General features: G+C 35.9%; 1 protein-coding gene across 7 annotated transcripts in view; it reads right to left on the bottom strand.

Annotated features, from left to right (window-relative positions):
• TENM3 (teneurin transmembrane protein 3) overlaps positions 1–23,626 on the bottom strand; it is a 2,406,934-nt gene that overhangs the window by 392,717 nt on the left and 1,990,591 nt on the right. For all 7 annotated transcript variants that reach the window (XM_076010707.1, XM_076010706.1, XM_076010703.1 and 4 more), the window contains one exon: positions 22,720–22,998. In XM_076010707.1, the coding sequence (XP_075866822.1) occupies positions 22,720–22,998 (279 nt within the window). The remainder of the gene's footprint in view (positions 1–22,719; positions 22,999–23,626) is intronic.

Below are 23,626 nucleotides of genomic sequence, written 5' to 3' on the forward strand. Positions count from 1 at the left end.
TCAAAATTTGATTGTTGAACAAAGAGAGTTCGAGAATTTTTGCAAAGTAGGTCAACTGTAGGATTCCTGAATTGGAACACAATTGTTTTAATCTTATTGTATGGATCATTAGCAAGCTGTCTGGGAAACAGAGGAGGTACTAAACTAAAAATGTGTTATAGGTTAGGTGGCCATTTAATTTAATGATCAAACCAAGACACTTTTAAGAGTGAAAGAGACAGTGTTGATTACACTGGGACAATAGACATAAACCTAGAGTATTCCAAGGTTCATATGTTGTGCTCTGGATTAGTGAAAAGCTGGATTCTGACTATGTGGTGCCAATAAAAACAAAGACTTTCATATTTTTCCATCAATCTCCCTGTGTCTAGCATTTTCAACTGTTATTGTCTTCATTTATTTTTGATGATATAATTTTAGAATATCATTCAGCACAATTTATTATCTGCTTCACCCCAGCAAAGTTCACAAAGAAAAAGCAACTTGACCAAAAAACAACCCCAATTCAGTGAAGGAAAGAGCCCGAGGTCCACTGCTCTGCTTTTAGGGCACTGACTCTGGTTCAGCCACCTCCCTGCTCTACCACGATGCCGTCCTAGTGCTTGGGAACTCCCAGCATGACTGTCTTTATCGTCAAGCCAAACAAACCTTCTTTTTTGTCTGAATTCGTATTTTCAAAACATGTCAGCTCATTACACTTATTGCATTTTAAAGGATATTTAAAATTGAGGTAAATAATTTAAACAGAAAATATCAAGGGCCCGAAATGAATAACTTTAAATATAATGCAATCAGGTAGATATTTTTGCAATGTTTGGTGACATTAATGTGGTAATACTGAGTAACTGTTGACAATTAGTCAGAAGATGGAGCAGAGGTCTTGTAAGAAAATTACTCCCAGGTGACAAAATATTGAAAATTCAATTATACTCTGTTTATTACAAGCTTACATTAGAAACTATATTCCTAATGAAGACCTTGATAATAAACAAATTAATGGGAACACAAGGGAGTACTTTTAGAAATACTTTTTCTCCTTATAGCATTCCACAATATTGATTTTAAAAGTACTCCAAATGACAGTGTAAACCTTGCTAAAAGAAATTTTTAACATAAATTATATGTATAAGAACATATGACATCTTAAAGTACTCAAGATTATGAAAAGAATTTTAATATATAATGATGAGATGCAACAAATTTAATGTTCAAAATTTCAAGTTATACAAGTGTATAAATCATTTAGGCAAGAAAATCTAGTGAATGCAAATAAGAAGAAACCATAATAAGGGATGCACAAATGGTCTGAATTCTAATTAAAACAGTATGTCATGGAAGTCAATGGATTCATTCTCCCTTTTACAAATGTGGTTTTAAAAAGCATTCAGAACATGAAACTCTTTATAAGATATCTTAACAAAAGGTCAGAGAATACAAATGTCTATTTTTCCACCACGAAAACAAAAATGTCTGTCTGCATAGGGCTAAGTATTTCTATTGATTCCACCTATCATTTTCTGACATTATGTCTAGTTCACTGAAAATTTCACTCATTCAGTTGCTGAAAAAATTTAACTGGGCAGCTACTTTGGGTGTGGCTCTTTTGCTACTCAATCATAGACTTAGAAACTTAGTTCCTTTTTTTTAGACATTTATGATCTGGTGTAGGAAAATAAGACAGATACACAGTTAACTTCAAAAAAAGGTGGTAAATGCCAAATGCAATTGGAAACCCTAAGGAAAATAAACACTACTGGGATTCAGAGGCATGCTACCTCCTTGCCCTTTGGGTTAAAAGGAAGAGGTATGTAAGCTGAGCCTTGAAAGTCTGGAAGAATTTTGATCAGAGGAAAGTGGCAAGAAGGGTATTACAGATTGTCAGCATGGCCTGACCAAAGGCAGAGAAGCAAGCAAGCACATGATTATTCATAAGGTTGCAAATGATAAAGCAGAGTCCATTATAATGTCTCCATCATGAATCTCCAGGAAAGAAACGGAGGATAAGACTATTTGGTGTTTAAATAGCAGAAAAGGGGCTGAGTGTGGTGACTCATACCTGTAATGCTAGCACTTTGGGAGGCCAAGGCAGGGGGAACACTTAAGGTCAGGAGTTTGGGACCATCCTGAGCAAGAGCAACACCCCGTCTCTACAAAAAAATAGAAAAATTAGCCAGGTGTAGTGGCGTGCACCTGTCGTCCAAGCTACTTGGGAGGCTAAGGCAGGAGGATCGAAACCCAGGAGTTTTTTAGGTATTTTTTTTCTCTCTATTTTTTTTTATTTCAAAATATTATAGGGGTAAAAATGTTTTTGGTTACATGGATATGAGCCCAGGATTTGAGGTTACAGTGAGATATGATGATGCCATTGACCTTTAGCTAGCTGACAGAGTGAGACTCTGTCTCAAAAAATAAAATAAAATAAATAAAATTTAAAAATAGCAGGAAATATCAGGTGAAGGAATTTAACTCTTCTTGAGAAGTTTGATTCAGCTTCGGTCCCATCTTCACTGGTAAACAGGTGTTTATGAAGCCAGAATGAAGAAAATTGGAGGAAAGTAATAAAGATTTCTATAATAGATGTAATGAAAGGACAAAAGAAAAACAGAAATTTGAATGAAGTAATATATACACTTAGTATATACTTGGGACTAAAAAAAGTTTGGAAATAAATAGTTTGAATTTGATGTAAGTATATGGCAATGAAAAGATTTCACATAGGGAAGCAAGACAAAGTAATAAGCTTGAGATTTTGGAAGTGATTTGGAAATGGTAAGTGGGAAAAAAAACAGAAAATTGAGCCCCACTTTGGCAAATTATGCCAAGTTCCAAAATGAAAAATATATAATGCAAGTCATCATTTGATTTCATAATGTTTTAAAATTTGTATAATGGTTTATGTTTTAAAACCTTCTCTTAAAATTTTCCATCATGAGAGAGTGAATATGTTTAGTTTACAACTCATATTTGCAGCTTTAGAAGACAATATGATTTCAAGTAGGAAGTGAAATAGAAAGGCTATCAAAGAAGTGTCAGGTGGCTAACAAAGAAAGAGCAGAATTCAAAATCAAATATAATTCAGATTTAGAATGTAAAACAAAATAGATTGTGATGACTCCATTAGTAACAAAACACTTTGCTAAAGGGCTAACCTTTAGAGGAAGAAAAGGACATCTGAATGATATATTTACCAGATTGAAAAATTAATGCAGGAATATTAAGAGACAAAGCTTGCAACAAAAACAGAGGTCTGAAACACACGAGTGACTCTAGTTCCCTAAAAGACTATATACTATACAGACTGGCAGGTTTTGCTTTTTAGCATTATGGCCCCTAAAGAGTCAGAAACAATGCCTTGGTTGTGTTTGTTGAATAAATGAATAAATGAAAAAATAAAGCAAGCAAAACTGGGATAATAGTGTTTTCATAAAGTGGGGAAATATGAAATAAAGTTCAAAAATGTTATATAGCTGGAAAGAAAGAACCAAAGAGGGAAGCTTAGAAGACATCCTCTCAACAGGGAAGGCAAGATTACAAGAGCTCCCCAAAATGACTCCAGTGAACAGATAAGAACGCCCTCCAAGTCTTGGTTCACAGACTTCCAGGGAAAGGTTGATAAACTAGTCCAGGAAGACAGGGGTCAAATAAAAGCTTGCTTGTCAGGCTCTCTCTATAACCCAGCAGGGGCTTTTCCGTCTTAATTTTGAAGAGGCAAAGAAAAATAAAACCTCTTCTCTAAGAAGCAATGGCAGCTACTGAAAGTGAGAGATATTACCCTCCTTTATAGAGAGGTCAAAGAGGTGATAGGTACATACCATTGCCAGGACACTCATATTAGAAAGTGATATATTACCTTCGTAATCAATGAAGCAAGCAATTATGGGATCTGGTCCATGTTGATGTTCCTTTTGAATGGATCATTTTTTCTTTCAGCATGGGACAGGTCATCACTATTTACTATGTAAACAAAAATTGTGAGGACTGTGTATTTGTCACTACTCTTGCAACTTGAGCTCTGTTAAGATGCATCACAAATGCTTATAGCCTCCTATGTTTCACTACTAAAATCAACTACCTGTTTAATCAATCAATTATCAAATATCTGTTTGCAAACAAAATACTATTGGAAGAATATATTTTCCAGGTGAACTATGGAAGAAATAGAAACAATTATATTTAAAGTATAAAAACAATTAGAAGTTACTAATAACAAACACTGCTCTGTCAAGTATTTTTTTTAAAAGATGTCAGTGTCATACTTAATATGGAAAATATGCAAACCATAGTTAAAAGAAACAGACTACTGGTTTATGTTTTTCATAACATAATGAATCTGTTGACAGTACATATATTGCTGTTATTTATAATCCCATAGTGACAAGAAACTGTCACCAATTACTGGCTACAATGACAGAATAGAATTTATTCCTGATGATTTATACCTTTTAGGAAAATAAAAGTAGGCTACTAAAAGACAGCTACCATTCTATTCCCTAACAGCAGTTTTCGAACTGGAAGTATATTTGCAAAGGATAACAAGTTATTTTCGTTAATGAGAGTTTGCATAATTTACCTATATAACACCTCAAGCTGCAAACTAAAATAAGATATTCAAAGGTCTATTTTTAAAACAGATATAAACTGAAATATTATATTTCTGGAACAGCCTTTCATCAGCTCACATATTGTGATCCATTTTAATCCTAGGTCTCTTTAAAGTTACATTGACTTTTAGGGTGTGGAAAATACGATTTGAAAAACTACTAAGTCAACCCTTAAAATAGGTATTTATTGCCTATACTGGCCTAATAAGAACTGCAGGTTGAAACAAACAGGTATCGGAGTACTTCAGTTACAAAGATATTTAAAATGGTGACATGAGAGGGGAAATCTGATAATGACAAGCTGGGTAGAGACTCGACATTACGAAGCAATTGTATTAGATTGATAAGACGATGGAAGGATGTGGAAAGGGACTTAACAGAAAATCTCGATCCAGTCATCTATAGTGATCTGGAAAATAAGAATTTTATGGAAAACTCTAAAGAAATCCAAAGTTGAAATTATAAAGAAATTTATTAAGAAGCAGGAGGAAGGAGGAAGGGAAAAGTAACAAGTAATGAATCTTTTTAATGGTTACAGAAACATCACTGTTAAGGCTTAAGTCAGAGTTGAATAAAAGTCATAAAAGGGGATTTAACCATTGAAGACCTATTTGAGAGCAGATGCCATACTTTTTAACAGTGTTGATGCATAGACACTAAAAATAGACACTAAAATAGACATAGACACTAAAAATAACATTGAATACAAACGTGGTGTTACTATCATTAAAAAGGCAAGAGAGACGCTGGGTATATAAATCAAGAATGCAGTAAAACATAAGGAAATGTGTGTGTGTGTGTGTGCGTGTGTGTGTGTGTGTGTGTGTGAAAAGGGGAGAAGTTTTGAGGTCCTCAGAAACTATTAATAAGGAGACAAGCTAAATTTGAAAAAATGTGAATAATGAAAATGATTAGGGCTAAGAGGTGGGGGTCAATTTATCAAGAAATGAATACTGGGTCTAATTAGTTGTGAGGAATGAAAGATAATTTGTTTTTCAAGTACAAGGAGTATGACATGAAGCTGAGGCCCAAAATGTCTTTACTCCATACTAAGAACTTAGGACAAATAGCAGGAAAAAAATTTCAATGAAACACAAACAGGCAAATTCAGAAAAACCATGCTATCTAGTTCAACTGTGTCTCTCTAGGCTTCCTGACAGAGAATAGAACTAATTTTTCACAAGGTCCACGCCAGACTTATGATTATGACATTCAATTATCTGGCAGGTCCTTTACAACATCAAGCAGAATTGATTTGTAGAGATGATTTCCCCTAGAAAGAAGCTGATAGTTGCACGATATTCTTGCAGTGAAACAATAAACTGAACCAGATTGTGTTTCAAGAGCCTGTTGTATCTCAAGAAAGACACAGATGATAATACATGGGGATATTTGGGGTAGGAATAATTCACATATAGAAATCAGGTATGACCATGGTTAAATAAAATAGTATGTTCCATGCCAAACTTTTCTCTTTGAAACATGAAAGCATGAAAAGGGAAGAGAAAATGTTATTGCCTCTTTTTATTTGTTAAAACTGGCTTGATATCCTTTTTAAAAAGATTGATTGAAATATTTAGGTAATGTCATTTATTTTTGTATTAATCTAGTAAACATAATACCTGCTTGCTAGGTGCGATAAGATATTTACCAGAAAATTTCTTCCTGAATATCATTACTAACGCAAGTTTTCTAAATTTATATAATAAAATGCCATAGAATTCTTAATCTTTACTTAGACGAAACTCTTAGCACTAAAATAAATCTATTTTAGCAATCTGAAATAACTGAGTAATATAGATGGAATGTTAGTCAAAACAAAATAAAAAAATAACAATACTCTGTAGGCAACAATGTATATCATTATTAGTTCTAGTGTCATAGTTTCATTATTTGTGGATGTGATACTTACAAGAGACTGTACACACACAGAAGCAAAGGGAACTTGGATTACGTTTGATTGATGTAAAAAGATGAGTCCAACTTTTCTTGCCCCTTTAAGTGGTTTATCAGATTTTTATGCTTCACGTCCCCACTTTGCTAGAGCTGTCCTGATCCAACATGACTTTCTTCCCTTGAGAGAAATCCTCAAGAGAAAACTTTGCAAAATTAGCTTTGTAATCGTAACTGAATATAAACTAAATTTAAAAAATTAATAAGAAGACACAGTTTGAAGAAACTTAGACCCAAAGACTCCAGGGAAAATTGTCCAAAATAAAACAATGAATTAATGATAGAACCAGAATAAGAAACCAGATCTTTTAACTTCTAATTAAATGCCCTTACCTCTGTGCCTATGAAACTTTTCTTAATATAGTAGGATTACATTTTAAACTAAGAAGTGTGAAACAAACTCGACACAGAAGCTCAGGATGACATGGAGGACATTTAAACTTAAAAGGCTTTTTATTTCTCATTGCAAAGTAAGTGATCTGAGGGGACCACATTCTACTACTATCTAGACACCAATAGATTCTATGCAAGAATAGCCAGTGTATTATATAGTAGGTTTTGGAATTAGACTGTGGCTTTAACTCCTGGCTTTGTCATTTAGTATCTGTGTGACCTGAGCAAGGTGTTTAGATTCTCCAAGCTTTAAGTTTTCTTTCCTCTATAAAATGTAGAAAGTAATGCTAACCTCAGAGGGTGGTTGTAAAGATTAAATGTAATCAGTGCTTGATAAAATCCAAATATCTATCTCTGCTGCTATCTCCATCAACTTCTCTGCCATACAGATTCTCATATAATGGTTTTCTTAAAAGAACAATAAAAACGACATTCACATCCAAAATCCTTAGCAATTATCATTGGAAAGATCACTGTTACAAAATGTTTTCAAAGTGCTTCTGTATAGTAACGACACTGGCTATGGGAAGTCAAAGGATTTTGAAAAGAACACAAACTGTTCCCCAGGGAATGGTGTCTGAGAAGCAGAACCAGCACTGGTTGGAGAAACAGGATTTTTATCAGGGAAAATTTCTAATTAAAAGAGGATAAGAAACGCATCTAATGGAAAGGGGTCAACCTAAGTTCTCACTCCTTTTTGATATTTCTTCCAGGAAAAGAAACCTTGCCTGGCAGCTGGCAGCCACCAATGAGCCGCACAGTCAGGGCAAAGGACTTGAAATATGAGGGAAGTAAACGGGACTCATGGGTATATATAGGCAATATTTTTATCCTTTAATGTGCAAACTTTTAACTCCAAATTGATTCTTTTTCATCAATTTTATAGATTGATTTGGGGACAGAAAAGTGAAGATATGAGAATAATTTAAAGAAACCCTGTAGCTCTTCTGATCCCCTGCACCAATCTCTTGATTTTGAGATAAAATAGTAAAAGCAGTCAATCCACTAATGGTGAAACCAGGAAGTTAATATGAAGATCCTTAAAGATGCAAATGTTGACCGTTAAGAGTTACTGGACTCTTAGGCCTGTCTTTACAGGATCCAAGGGTCCACTGGTAGAGGGTCAGGGCATCTGCTATGCCTTTAAAAAGCCATCTACACAACTCAACAGTCTTGCTTTAAAATCTTAATCAGGATTGAGACTCACAAGTGGAAGGGAAATATGCTTTGCTGTTAATCTTGCAGCCCACTTCCTTGCACCTCCCTGACTCAGATTCTTGTGTTCTCAGGAGGTTCCTATGTAAAGTATCATCAGTGGCAAAACCCTCATCTGTGGTGAAGATAAATACAAAGTCAAGAGTACAGGAAATCTATTTTACGTTGCAATTGCTTTGACATTTGGCAGGTAGTAACTAAAATGTATGGAGATAAAATATTCTCAAACTCTGCTCCTCAATCGCTAAGGTCTTACTCTAGTAGTGAATTAGCACACCTTAGGGTATTGGAGTACAGGTATACGGGAGTTAACTGGGAGATTACGATGTAGTATTTTTGCTACATCAGTACATTATACTGAGTGATCACTGAATGCCCTGTTCTAAGGGATGACTCAGGAAACACAGAAAAACTTTTCCTCTTTTGAGTCTGAACTAGATATTCCATTGTTCACTGTCCATCTTGTTCTCTAATAAAACCATTACATTTTCCTCTAAATCCATAGTTATTCTTGGTTTTGGAAAACATCTTTTATATACTGTATACTATATCACAAACTATAGTGTGAACTCTTCTGTACTATGACTTTATATAATTGTGCAGATGACAGTCTATTTTTTTTTTTTTTTTTTTTTTTGAGACAGAGTCTCACTTTGTTGCCTAGGCTAGAGTGAGTGCCGTGGCGTCAGCCTAGCTCACAGCAACCTCAGACTCCTGGGCTCAAGCAATCCTTCTGTCTCAGCCTCCCAAGTAGCTGGGACTACAGGCATGCGCCACCATGCCCGGCTAATTTTTTCTATATATATTAGTTGGCCAATTAGTTTCTTTCTATTTATAGTAGAGACGGGGTCTCGCTCTTGCTCAGGCTGGTTTTGAACTCCTGACCTCGAGCAATCCGCCCGCCTCGGCCTCCCAGAGAGCTAGGATTACAGGCGTGAGCCACCGCGCCCGGCCCGACAGTCTATTTTAACTATCTTTTTATAACCTTTCCTCTTCCCCTCCCGCCATTACAGCAACAATTTTTCCAGGTTCTACACTCAAAAGCTTGGAGTCATCTTTGGCTCCGTCCTTTTCTTCTGTCACACTCAAAGCCCTGTCAACACTATTACAACTTCTCTCTTTCTCTCTATTCATGACATAACACCTTATGGTTCATAATGCACCATGGCTCACCAAGTCCAAGCTCACCTTGCAACAGTCCATTCATCATTCATCATGTCTCAACTCTGCTTTAGGTCACAAACTGGGCAAACACTGCCCCCATTTCAGCATGAGTTCTACAGCTCTTTGTGAGGGATTCCATTTAACTGTCAACTGTAACTTCCACTGCTTACCAAGAGGATTCCTCCAGATTGGGAATCCTTGCCACAGTCATTTCCCTTTGTGGCTTCCAAACATTTCCTCAAGATGTTCCAACTATAAGCATGAACTAGCTTCTGCTGCTTTTAAACCTTTGCACTCGGATGTCGAGTGTGACTCGACATGGTTAGCATGGGTAGCAGCTCTTACCATAAAAAATTATAGAGACTAAAATTACTCTTTGAATGTATCAATAATTTGAAATATAAAAAAATCCAAATAAATAAGTTTGTATGAAAAGAAACTCCAGTATTTATTATTCTGGGGTATTTAAAAAATTAAATCCCAAGTAGAATAAAGGAATCGAGAAAAAAGCAAGTGAGTGCAAAGGGTTAAACATATTTTGCCATCTTCCATAAGTCCGGCTCAACTTACACGTTCTGTAAAATCTTTCTTTTTCTGAATCCTTAATGCTTTTCTCTTCTCAACATGCAGTTTAACAATGTATTTCATCAAGTTGCTTTGTCTTCTAATTGTTTCCTCTGTATAAAGTCCTGTTATCTACAAGTTTAGAAGATTGACAGCAAAGGATGTATTTTAAAGATATTTTAAAATATCTCTCAGAATATCTACTATAAGGATATTCACAAAATATGTCCTAAATATACCGTAACTTTTTGCAAGGTTAATGCTTTGTTTTTTAATGAAAAATAGATCTTGATAACCGCTTTTGACATTATACATAACTTCCCTAAGCCTATTAAAGTATATTTTTCTGCTCATACATTTTTTTACAATACCTAAAGCTTACATATTACACTGCTAGTGGCTAATTGTGCATTCCTGAAAACATTTATTTTTAGTTATTATTCTAAATCTATCAAACTACGAAACCTGAACTTAGTATCTAAAAATTGCTATCTATATATGCTATTTCACAAATACTACCCCACTTCTTTACAAAGATTCAACAGCACAAATTTTTATTAATGTCACATTGCTGAAATTTAAGTAGAATAGTATATATATATATATTTATTAGATAATATGAAGTACCTTCTAGTTAAATGACATTTACAAAAGTGAATGATGTAAAAAAATAAATTTAAATTCCTACATCACAGACTATATCAAAAAATTCAGATGGATTAAATGTAAAAAGACAATTTTAAAAGAGGAAGAAAATATAAATGAGTATTTGCTCTAGGGTGATGTCAACATTTCTAAGCATAAAAGAAACCCCAAGTAAACAGTATCATTAATTTGACTATATTTTAAAGTTTCTAAAAAATTCCTTGTATCAAAAATACCTTAACCAAAGTCAAACTAAGGAAAATATTTACACAATATTAAGATCTAAATATTTACAAAGAAGACAAAGGGTTAATAAGATTCTTATTCTATAAAAACCACTACAACTTAATAAGAAAAAAATCTATATCTATATAGTCATGCATCAAATAACAACAGACCACATATATGACAGTAGTCCCATAGGATGGTAGTACTATATATTTACTGTACCTTTTCTATGTTCAGATGTGTTTAGATACACAAATATCATTGTGTTACAATGGCCTTCAGTATTCAGCACAATCACATGCTGTACAGGTCTTTTGCCTATAACCTAGGTGTGTGGCATCCATCTAGGTTTCTGTGAGTTCACTCTAGAATGTTCTCACCATGATGAAATAGTCTAGTGATGCACTTCAAAGGACATATTCCCATTGTTAGGCAATGCATGACTGTATTTATATCTATCTCCTGTGTCTTTTCCAACAGGCTATGGATTGGATTGATAGAGATTTACCTCCCAATGCTATTATCACTTGCTTTAAGATTTTTGTTTATTTAATAAGGATACAGAAACTGTGTGGAAATGAATTAGCTACTCTGAACTAGAGTAAATAAAGATTTTCTTGGCACCTAGAACCTCCAGTAAAAAGTATGCAGCTACTGAAGCAACACAGTATCCTGCTAGACTGTAGGACCATAAATTTGCCCTGTGCCCAGCTCCTGTACACTTGTAGTGTGCATCACCTTCTTCACTGTTGTGGAACTTACACAGGTATCTCTGAGCAGAAGGCCCACATTTATACAAAAAAGGTCCTCCAGCAACCAAACCTGTCTCATCAAGCCCACATGTGTACAAAGGAGAAAAAAATGTCCTGATGTCCTGGAATTCCACTTCTGCCTTCAGTTTTCCTTATGTCTTGGATGACCCATTTCTTCATATACCCCAATAGAATAATGGACAGAGGCAAGAATTGACAATTAACAAAAGAAGAAATACAAATGGCACATACATATATGAAAATAGAATCGACCCATTAATCAAATGAATGTAAATTACAACAACCGTAAGACACTATGTTTCATCTGTCAAACTGCCAAAAATTTAAAGCATGGCAATACTCCTTGTCGATGGCTCATGGAAAAAGGCACTTTTTTATACTGTTGGTGGGAGTATAAATTGATACAAGCTTTTCTGCAAGGCATTTTGACAGGGTATATCAAAAGCCTTGGAACGTACATACCCTTTGGCTCTGAAATTCCACTTTCAAGAATTTTTCCTGAGGTAACTACAGAATTAGGGGCAAAGATTTGACCACTGAGATAGTTATTACAGCATAATTTATAATAGTGAAAATTCAAACAACTTCGATATCTAAAAGTAATGGATATATTAAATTATGATAATTCATAGCATGCAAAAAAGGATTATGTTTTAGAAAAATATCTAACAACATGGGGAAACTCAGGTCAAAACAGAAATAGTAATTTTGATTAAAACTATATACATACAGATTAAGAATAAGAGTTTAAATACCCAAAGAGAAACTAGTTAATATTATCCATTTGAAACCTTAAACTCCTTAAAAGGTTCATTGGAAAATTGGTTCACCTATAGGCACATTTCTTGTCCTGCCATCTATACAATGGTACTCCAGAGTAAATGAGACATGGTCCATTATAGGGGAATATTTTGTACTTGTTTTCTGCAGCAACTGACATTTCATTCAAGCACTTTCAAATCCCCTAGGAATCTCCATCTGCAGTATGTCAAAATTTTAAGTTCTCTCTTTGTGAACTTTAACACTTCTTTATACACCAGTTGGAAAGGCAAGTCTCTTCATACTGATTACTTTGATATTAACCAGTTTATTCTAAATAATTCTTTCACAAGGTTGAAATTTTCCAAATTTGCAATATGCAAATAATAACTACCACTCGGGCCTTTCATAGCCTATTTCTACTTCTCCTGGACATATCACTTGTAACTAGGATCTTTGGTTCCCTTTTATGTATTTTTTTTCTAAAAAACTAATGTTTGATTTTGTTTCATGAGTGTTCATTGAAAAATCAATTCTGATTATACGATTTTATGTTTATAAACATGCATTTTGTTTTTAACCAATGAAAAGGCATTTAAGACAGCTAGTGCAGAACCACGTGGCATTTACTAAGGTTAGCTATTAATTCAATCCTTAGGTCAAAGATGGTACACAATTACACACATATATACATATATGTGTACATACAAGCCTATACACACACACACATCTCTCTCTGTCTCTGTCTCTCTCTCTCTCTCTCACACACACACACACACACACACACACACACACACACACAAAGGATCAAGGAAAAAGAATAAGAAGTTACTTGAATCCCTGGATTAATACTGAGAACAATCTGTAGTCCTGGCTCCTAAGCCTTGATAACTACCTGTTCTTTATTAGACTCTGGATGTGTAACTATAATTTTATAGATTTATAGACCTATTTTAAATAAAACATCAATTTGGGGTAAGAATGTACTCGCCCCCCCCCACAAACCTTTTGGTAACAATACACTCTCAGTTCCATCTAATATTATCAATTTATTCTACCCTGACTTCACTTGTTATAAGTTCAATCAATATTAGACAGAAATATACATATTTTTAGTAAACCTTTTCTATAGCAAATACCAAACTAATTGCGTACACAAAGCTGTAAGATGAAAAGCACCTTAAAAGACGGTAAGTTTGGAGGAATCCACAGTCACGGGAGTTCGTATCCCAAGGCTCCCTCACCCCTATCCCTCAGAGGCCCTTACTCCCCTCCACCTTCACCTTCTCCTACCGTATCACCCCTTCACTCTCCTCATGAAGATGCCGAAATATCTTCCAGTATAAAAATATCCCTGACCCTGGATTCCCCAGGGGTCCCTGGACTAGCTCTCCTCTTTCTTTCTTAGCTGAGCTTTGGGCAGAATAATCCGCCCTGGCTGGTGCCACATTTCAGGCTTCTATTCAACCCTTAACCACTGCCACAACCCTGACACGGAAATGAGTATCTTCCCGTCCAATCCAAAGGTTGCCTTGGCCCTTTACACGGCAGACTTGCGGAAGTTTTTGACTCTGCTGATCACACCCTGTCTCTCTTCTCTTCGGTGAATCCTTCTTTTTGCCTGAATGGGAGGTCCCTCTCTGTTTCTTAAATTGGTGCTTCATCTCTACCCGCATGTCAAATATTGGGGGGTCTCAGGATTCTACCTTCAGTCTTCTTCTTTTATCATTCTATTGGTTTTGGGGAGAGGTTTAATTCTGCCCCATGGCTTTAAATGCAATCATACAGATCAAAGAGTAAATATTTCTAAACAAAATGTAACTGAATTTCCTACCTATACATAATTGCCTAATAAATTACTCAATTTCACTGCCCCACAGACACCTCAAACAAACACTCTGTCCTTATGTGGATTCCTAACTTTACCACAAGCCAAATACTTTAACCTCTAACTCGGATTACATCATCATTCACCCAGTCTCTCATGTTAGACAAGACGGTCTTTCTTAGTCTCCCTTCTCCCTGACCCCATGCAATGAATTAATCACCAAATCTCGATCCTATTTGAATGGGTCTCTCCTTCCTTCCTGGTTCTTGGTTCAACTTTTATATTTCCCACCTTGATAATTATAGTCCTACCAATTATCTTTGATAATTAGTCCTACCTAATTGCCTGATTTGCTTCCAAATTTGACCTCTAAGTCCACTATTTATCCATTCAACAAAAAACTTCCTCTCTAGGTTCCAGTATTGGGTGAGGTGAGCACAGACATACAATGGTGAACAAGGCCATGGCCCCACAGAGCTTGCTCTCTTTTAGGAAAGACAGTTGACATTCTCTACTGCTTTCTGAGTACTTTGTAACATAAACACAACCTTACTATTCCTCTGCATTAGAATCCTTCGGAGCCTCCCCATAACCTACAGGGAAAAGTGCAAATCCTTTAGCATCACCAGGATGGCCCTTTCGGTGTGCTCTGGGGCTTCTTATCCAGCCTCAACTCTCCCGTGTTCCAGGCACCAAACCACTTGTGGCTTTCAGAGAAATCCCCAGGGATTTTTACATGTCTCTTCTGCTACTTTGTCAATGGCTTGAATTTTTCCTACACATCCTTTCAGCCTCTATTCCAATATGACTTCCTTCCACTTTTTTTCTTTTCCCCCACCCCTAGGATGGAGTGTCGTGACATGATCATAGCTCACTGCAGCTAATTTTTCAATTTTTTTGTAGACATGAGTTCTCACTTGCTGCCCAGGCTGGTCTAGAACTCCTAGTCTCATGCAGTTTTCCTGCCTCAGCCTCCTAAAGTGCTGGGATTGCAGGTGTGAGCCACCGGCCACTTCCTTCCTCCCTTATGAAACATTCTCTCCCCTCTTGCTCCACGCTCAGTCAGCAACAATCTGCTCTGTGCTGACACTGACTTTGCATATTGTGTTGTAACAGCGTTTACCATATTAAAACCTAATTCCATGTCTACTTGCCTTGTTTGCCCAGCTGGCGTGTGAGTGTCTAAGGTCAGGCACTGCACCTTACTCGTTTCTGCTTTCCAGCACCTGGTACAATACCTAGCATTTGTATCCACTGAATGAAGATTTAGTTGATATGCTAACTATGAAATCCATTTAATAAGTCACATTCAAACTTTATGCAGTTTTCAGCTTCTATGCAACTTAAAATAATAATATTTAAAGTCAAGGCAATAGTAGGAATGAGACATTTTTAATTGCTCTTTTCTCAAGCTTATATGCCCTTTTACCCATTTTAATATGCATTCGAATAGCTTTTACATTTGGTTACATACAGTCTATTTATTATGAAAAACGATCTTAAGTCAGCTGATAAATATAAGAAAATTTTAATATAGTGAAACTGCCATTCAAACTATTCAGTAAATAATGTAAGATATAAAATTGTATGTGTATGTAATGTTAATAAACAGATTATGACTTGAGAAGAATATTCTTTAAATAACACCCAAAAAATTAGCTGCTCTTCAAACACACGAATACCCTCAGAATGGCAAATAAACTAAGGTTCTATGGCTCTAACACTTATTTTTCTATTTCAGTGATAATTACATCAATAAACCTGATTCAGCACTCACTGCTGTTCAATTCATTAATTAAAACAAGTTTACTGCTACCACTGTGATTTTTCAAGGATATCAAAAACACATTCAAGAATCAAAATAGCATACATCATCAGTTTTGATACGTGCATAGTATGCTTCACTTTTACTTCAACTCTACAACTGAAAAGGATTTAGAATTTAAATGGAGATAGCATATATTCTACGTACATTAAACACAAATACTTAGAATGCAAGTTGAGTTTAATAGAAATGGTAATATCCATGTGAAGAGTAGCAAACTTCCAAGTTTTCCAAAAATACTCTTAGAATGGAAAAACATAAATATATAGAAACACTTAAGTACATAATAACAATAGTAGCAGACTTTATAGTAGCCATAATTCTAGTTTCATAAAACCAAATATATTTTGGGATTTTATTTAAATCAGAACACTATGCTCAAGAATGACTTGTACATATCCACAAGGTGAAAATATTTCAACCTTAAGTTAAATATGGAAGCTTTTGCTCAAAGAACGACAAGTCTCTATTAAAACTATCAATGTATACATATCAAGGCACTGTAACTATTTTTATATATTAGAAACTATTCAGCTGTATTTTGCAAAGCAGGACTGAAATTCTGAGTTTGATTTAGTAAGCACACCAACACATGATTTTTGCTATTTTTGACAGCCCAGAACACCTAAAACATAAAATATGATTTACAACAGCAGACCATGCTAGCATTGACCATTACATGCCAGAAGAAGGCCCATAGTGGAATTTATATTCGAGTTACAGTTTAGTAGGTATAGTAGAATCTCATAAAATTAGAATAACACTGAAATACCATGTATTTCTTATAGCAATGAAATTCATCTAAACTCCTAAAATCAATTTCCCAAGTAGGCTGAAAGAAAGGTTGGTTTAGAGAGGCAAAAAAGTACACCTCTCTTCAAATTATCTTCAGAAAACTCAAATATTACCTCCTCGTGAAAAGAGCCAGAAGAGAAATGGCATCTGTATTGTCTTAGAAGCATCACAAGTACTGACATAACGAGGTACTCCAAGGCCACTAGCATTTTCTCCCAAACACTTCTGGAATTTAATTGGTAATAGAAAAGCTCAAGTCCTTCTGTTTCCTCTCTCTCACCTGTATGCAGTTGCTCAGAAAGAGAAGACACTGCACTGCCCACTCTTCCAGAGAACACATTCTGCCTGACATGGGAATTTGGATTGCAAAAATAGCTAGAGTTCTCTGTTGAGAGATTGACGTAAACTGTATTACTACAATAGTTTATCAAATTGGTTTAAGGGGTATATCTTTTTCCTTTTGAAACACAGTATCTCAACTTTTGGACTTTATCTCTCCATACAGAAAGTAGACTTTTAAACACCATTTCAACAGACATGTAAAATTGGTTCTCTGAAAAGTGTTTCAGCTGTGCAAAGCAAGTATCCATAGAAAAAGACTGTACTTGAGTGTTATACCCTTTTTTGTTACCCAAGTTAGCCCTTAATATTTTAGTATCATGCACAATTAGTGTGGCATTAGTGGGGTCCCACTACAGGTACATTGCTAAGACCCCAGGTGAGAAACGAAGCTTTCCTGGAATGATTTATTGTATTGTGTGAACTAATGAGCATCAGTTAAATTGCCTTGTAATTGACTGGCTGTCTAAGTAACGTGCCTGTGAGGGAAACACTACTTTTGAAATTTCCTTTGGCCAGGAGGGGAAGGAGCACGCTAAAGTCTTTGAAGTCTACAGCCATCAGACTAATTATCGGCACCATTCAATGTACATTCATTTAATTACAGTAAATTAAAAAGGATGTGGGGTTTTGGAGGAAAATAAGAGAGTCCATAAATGGTGACAGAAATTCCAGACTGTGCAAATTATCTGAGCCTTCTCTGGAGGAGACCATTAGTTCTCCCTCATCTTGCCAAAACACTTGACTAAGGCTTAGGGGTGGAGTGTGGTTAAGAAAGTGGGGGGAGTGGGAAGAGGGAACAATTAATTTTGAGCCAAAACTATGGAGGCACTTGATATTGTTGATTCAACTTAATCTTCATAACCACTTGAGGAGGACATAATTTTTCACCTTTCATGAACATGAATAAGAGCACACCCTTAGTGGAACTCACTGGTGGCCAGGCACTGTTCTAAGCACAATACACACCAGAGCTCAAGTAATCCTCACAACAACCCTGTCTGCATAGGACTGTATACTATTTACTATTATCCCTGTTTTACCCATGTGGAAACTGTGGCATGGGAGGGTTACATGGCTTACCCAAGGTCCCACAGCTGGGAGGCGGTGGTGCCAATGCAAAACCAGGGGGCTGCCTCCAGACAACCGGCTGTCAATCACTGCCTCAAAGGGGATACCCATGGTCCCAAGTCATGATGGGAGAACAGTGCCAACTCCCCCTGCCTGCCTGACATCAAAGGACATCTTTCTCCACGGGGCACTGAGAGGTAGAGGAGGTGAGGAGAAGGAGCAAGGTGAGGGACTTCCAACAGGTGAGCGCCATAGCACTGGAACTAGAAGTGCAACAAACAAAGTCACGGACAGAGACAAAAAAGTTGAGAACTCCCACTCTGGGTGATTCAGAAGGAAACAATCTTAGAGGATGAATGAAAGAATTTGAACCCTGACCAGTGTGAATCTGAATCCAGGCACTTTTCACCATAACCCACTGCTGGATGACAAAGGATAATGTATGCTTAGGTTTTTCTAGAAAACAATGCACATGCAAACATTTTTATTTATGTATTTATATCACAAAACTGACTTTAGTATATCCTTTCCCACTTACAGTTCTTTGCTAAGTATCTTCACTGTCCCAATGACTTCTGGTTCTTATTTTCTTGGTACACACAACGTCCTCATCCTTTGGGTTCTCTGCACCTCTCTCGATAGTCCAGGTTACTCTCTACGCAAACATTTTTTTAAAGCTTAAAGATTGATGTTTTGAAAGAAATGTAAAAGGTTCTTTCTTGCTGACATTTAAATAGATATTTGGAATAGAGATCAGATTATAGGATTTGGAAAGATGATCGTGGGAATTCAGTCGGGGGTCTTTTAACAACACATCAAATACAGAAAAGAAGACTAAAATAACCCAGAGAATACTGGTAATTTTACCTCTGATTAGGTAAAATTGTCCTATCACATTTTATTTTGTAACTTCTCATCAGCTCACTCGAACTGCTGTTAATAGGGGGTCACAAATCACTGCCCCTCCAGCGTTTGGCCTGGTGCATGGCAGTTAACTTACAAGGACACCTCAACAACCAATGTGTGTCAAGGAAGGACTCCCTCCATATTCTTAATTTGGAACAAGAATAACATTTAGAATTCCATATGAAATGCAACATACTGTTAAAAAAATTTTTTCTCTCGAAATTCTTTTTAACTTCAAATCCCTCATGGTTGGTGAAGAGTTAGTTTTGCAAAAAGAATAAATCTTATCACTTGTTTTGAGCCTCTGCTAACATGGAGCTGTGTGACATGGTCCGAATGTTCTCTGACTCTTGTGGGATGCTCAGGCCATCAAAATTTCATTAGCCTCACAGCAGTCCTAGCGCCTTCTTAACTTGAACTGTTGGCCTCCTTATCAATAAATAAATGAAATCTAATCCCTTTTAGTGACTAAATTCTTCTTTGAAGTTATAACTAGAACATCAGGCACTCTGCTTGCATAATTTTACAAATGTTTAATAACATTTTTTTTTCCTGGGGAAAACAGCCTCATTCACAGTTATTCCAAATGATGAAAACAGTCAACGAAAACTCCCATGTTAAACCAGATGAAAACAAATCAGTGTCTGGTTCTTAAATTAGCTTCCTTTTGGTGAGTTTTCTTACCCATGTCCTTCTCATTTCGACCTTTAGTGATACAATAGAATGTCCAAGGGCACATCTCAAACTAGTACAAAAATGAATAAAATCAGGCAATGAAAAGAAATGAAGAGTCAGAGGAACATATAACCAAACAATCAACAGCCTTTAATGTTACAGCAATTTAAAATATCTGAAGAGAGTAAGGCTGAATTATTTTAGTAATTTTATATTAGAACTATTTGACTAGAAGTACTAAGAAAAGTAGCAATATGTATTTGTTTTGAGAATATTGTTTTTAAAGACATTACAGGAACCCGTGTATGATTGAAAATTTTAATTCTTAAAATAAGCCAACTTAAGGGGAAAAAAACATAACTTTTTATATCAGGAAAAAATTCTCGATGCTCTTATTCAATACCACAATTCCAAATATAAGGTCTGCTAAATACCTCAGAAAATTATACTTCCCCATATCTTAATGTAATTAATTGATTTAAATGAAATCTTGTTCCGTCTGAGTAATTGCTGAAATTTCAGAACAAATAAATTAATCTGAAATGTTCCTATGGACATATACATTAAATATATGAAATAGCTAGTATTCATTAAGACAACTTATCTACTTTATTTCCTCTTTTGTTTCTTTCCTTCAAACTGCTCTCATTGGGAATTCTTAGACCATCAAAATGTTGTTTAAAAAAACAGCCACAACCAAACCTCAGGAAAAGAGTAAACATAAGTTTAAGTCATCACTTTGCCCAACTCTGCAAACATTGCTTTTGACACTTTATACTCTTAACTTGGCTGACCTGTTTACTCTCAACAAATGCTGCGGAATGTTCTGAATTTCAAGGCAAGGCTCTTGACACTCTCCCTGTCTCTCTTCATCCTGTTTCCTAACCACCACTTGGAGAAACGAAAGTGTGAAACTTTTCATGCCTTTACATCACCCAAAGAACAAGGGCTATGAGATTCCTGGGGAAACGAATTCCTCCTCCAGTTAGGAATAACCCATGCAAGTAGAGAAGGGTAGTTTGTGTGAGAAACTCAAAAGTCTTCCTTCTCTCCTCCCAAATATTTGGATATTATATTCTGTTAACTAAAGGTCATAAAGTTTGTAGTTTTCTATTATGTGAAAAGAAAAAATATGGCATGTATTTGGGAATTCACTGTGAAATAGTTCAGAAGATATATAATTTAAAAAAAAATTAAATTAGTTTATATTTTACCAATATAGCTACCATAACAAGATATGCTTCTTATGAGAGAGAGAGAAAAAGAGATGCTATAGAAGTTTGGGGTGGAAAGGGCAAACTGACCCAATGTGAAAAATATTTAATAGATACAGATATGGATGATCTATAATGCAGATGAGCAGAAATGGTGGCATTATCCTGCTGCCTTCTATTCTTAATAACACCACAAATGTTATTGTTTAAGAAAATCAAATGTCAAATGCTACATTTGAATACAGCCATTGTACCTGCAATCGCTCAAGGAGCATTATATGAAGTGCAGCTGCACAGGAAGCAATATCGCATGTATTTAAGGCTAGTGACTTCGGAATCCACTATGAAAATTGATAAAAACACAGAATTACTGCAGTGAATGGATTAGCTGAGAAAAGTATTATCTGCCGATCCTAAGACTCATTTTGTCAAAAATAACTGTCCTTGTTTACTCTTAGGGCTGGAATAATGCCAGTCTCCACCAAGAGCTGACACTTCCAAAATGAAGATATTGAGTACCTGTTATTAATTGGTCTTGACTTTGGTTTAATGCACTAAAGTATTCTACATAAGATAAGAAATTGTTTGCATTGGTTTAACTTAGACTTTTTCAAGAATAGAAAGGAAACATTTCTAATAAACAGTGAGAAGCACCAGGAACCGCTTCATACTGACACTTTGCTAAACTGAAAGCTAACAATAGATCTGCTTTCTTATTACAAAGCAAAGCTGACAAAGTTGCCCAATAAATAATAAAATTGAAATATCATTGATAAAATAAGCATTTTTCTTTTCAAATGCCATGCAATTCTTCCAGTTTAATTTTCTCTTTGCTTTTTGATGCATCGGATATGCAAAGCATCAATAACTAGAATGAAGTAGCAAGTGTACTGTTAATATTAAAAGTGGAAGCAGAAATGATTTTTTTGTTGTCGGGTGCATTGGCACCAATAATGCTCCAATTCTTCCTAGAAGCAGTACTGACTAAAAATTAAGTTTTCTTTACAATTTATTATTGCATATAAATTAACTGTTAGGTTTTTTTTTTAAAATTATCCTACACTGGCAAGAGGAAAAAGTCCTGATAATTGATAAAGACCCTTTTCTTACAATATATAAAGCTGCTATTTGGATATCCTAAAATCCAATTTTTGTGTATAGATTTAATTGCACAGTAATCCAGTCCCCAAAGCACATCAAAGGCCACACTCTCCATCTCTGCCAAGATTTCAATTGCTCTCATCAACCAGTAAGTCTAAAGCATGATCAAATTTGTTCTTCAATCACTTGAGCCCTGTTAATAAACTATTCTGTGTGCTCACTCATCCATTCTAAGATTCTGCAACTTCTTTGAGATATCTTCAAGAGGAATCTACAAAGACAATCTTTGATTGCAAGATGGCTCTGGGGTAAATGTTATCAACACTTGCTTTCCTGCTCCACAGAGGATAACAGGTGACCTGGTCCAAGATAAGTCAAAGGTAATCTTTTTTTTTCCTGTACACGATTAAACTGTTTTTCAAAACTATAGCTAACACATCGTAGACTGCTTGCCTAATTTAACCATCTGACGTCGAACATTGATTTTTTTTTCCAGGAAAACAAATGCATTATTCAAGGACATTTCTTGGATTCCACTGCATTAAAACAAAAAGAAAGGGAGAAGAAAGAAAGATGGGAGGAAGGAAGAAAGGAAGGAAAACACACCCCCAGAGTCAACCAAAACAGAAGCACTGAATGCCAACATGATAAAGCAAGAAATGAAACTCACCGTTCTCACTGTCGGACTTGTTTTCGTGCTCCGTATCTGTCAGGGTGAGGGCTGAGTTGGACCGACTTGACAGGCAGGAGCTGCGGCCCGATTTGACCCCCCTGCCCCAAAGTCTCATGGCATGCTCTGGGGACATCACTGCTTCATTTTCAGTATCAGCATCTGACCCTGCACTGATAGAGTAACCTCTGTGGGGGAGCCCCATTTCCGCACAAAATGCCAGTCCTCTTCGAGTTGCTGGTTCACAAACTCCTAACTGCCTTAGGGTAAAATTCTGTCCTAATTAGGGGGAAAAAAAGATAACAACTGGTGAGTATATGTTTAGGGTTAGGTTTCTTTTTTTTTATTATTATTATTTTTAAAGAACGTTTCCCTGAAATAAATACTCAAGCATTCAAGTTGTTCAGCTATCAGCACCAAGTGTTTACATTAGCTTTGCATGGCATATGGTCAAGTGCGAGCAATTATGGGAGGTGAGGTTGGCCCCAGCTTAGAGCTCCTTTGTTACCTGTTTAAGACCATAAGCACCTCCAGAGAGATGGGCAAGTAAGGTGGCACCAACCATGAGAACTCAACCTGCAGGAAGCATTAGTGACCACTGATAGAATTTTGCTTGGCAGACTTATGAAGCAATAGCAATTGTCAGAATTATTTTCTGCATCCTGCCTTTAGTCCTAAAGAATAGGATTTTCCCACCAAGATGTCATTCCTTTGGAAGAGAAAAAGATTTCCCTCAAGAATAAGTTACTCATTAAATAGAACAGGAGCTTCATCAGTTTTATTATTTTTCCCACCTTAACTTAGCAGCTAATATAAACATGTAGCTAATATAAACATGTCTTGAAAATCTACAGCACATTTTGGATATCTTTGACTTTCTAGACTTTTTAATAAACATTTGAAAACA

The sequence above is a fragment of the Microcebus murinus genome, chromosome 15 (genome assembly GCF_040939455.1).
Source record: "Microcebus murinus isolate Inina chromosome 15, M.murinus_Inina_mat1.0, whole genome shotgun sequence".
NCBI classification, from domain to species: Eukaryota; Metazoa; Chordata; class Mammalia; order Primates; family Cheirogaleidae; genus Microcebus; species Microcebus murinus.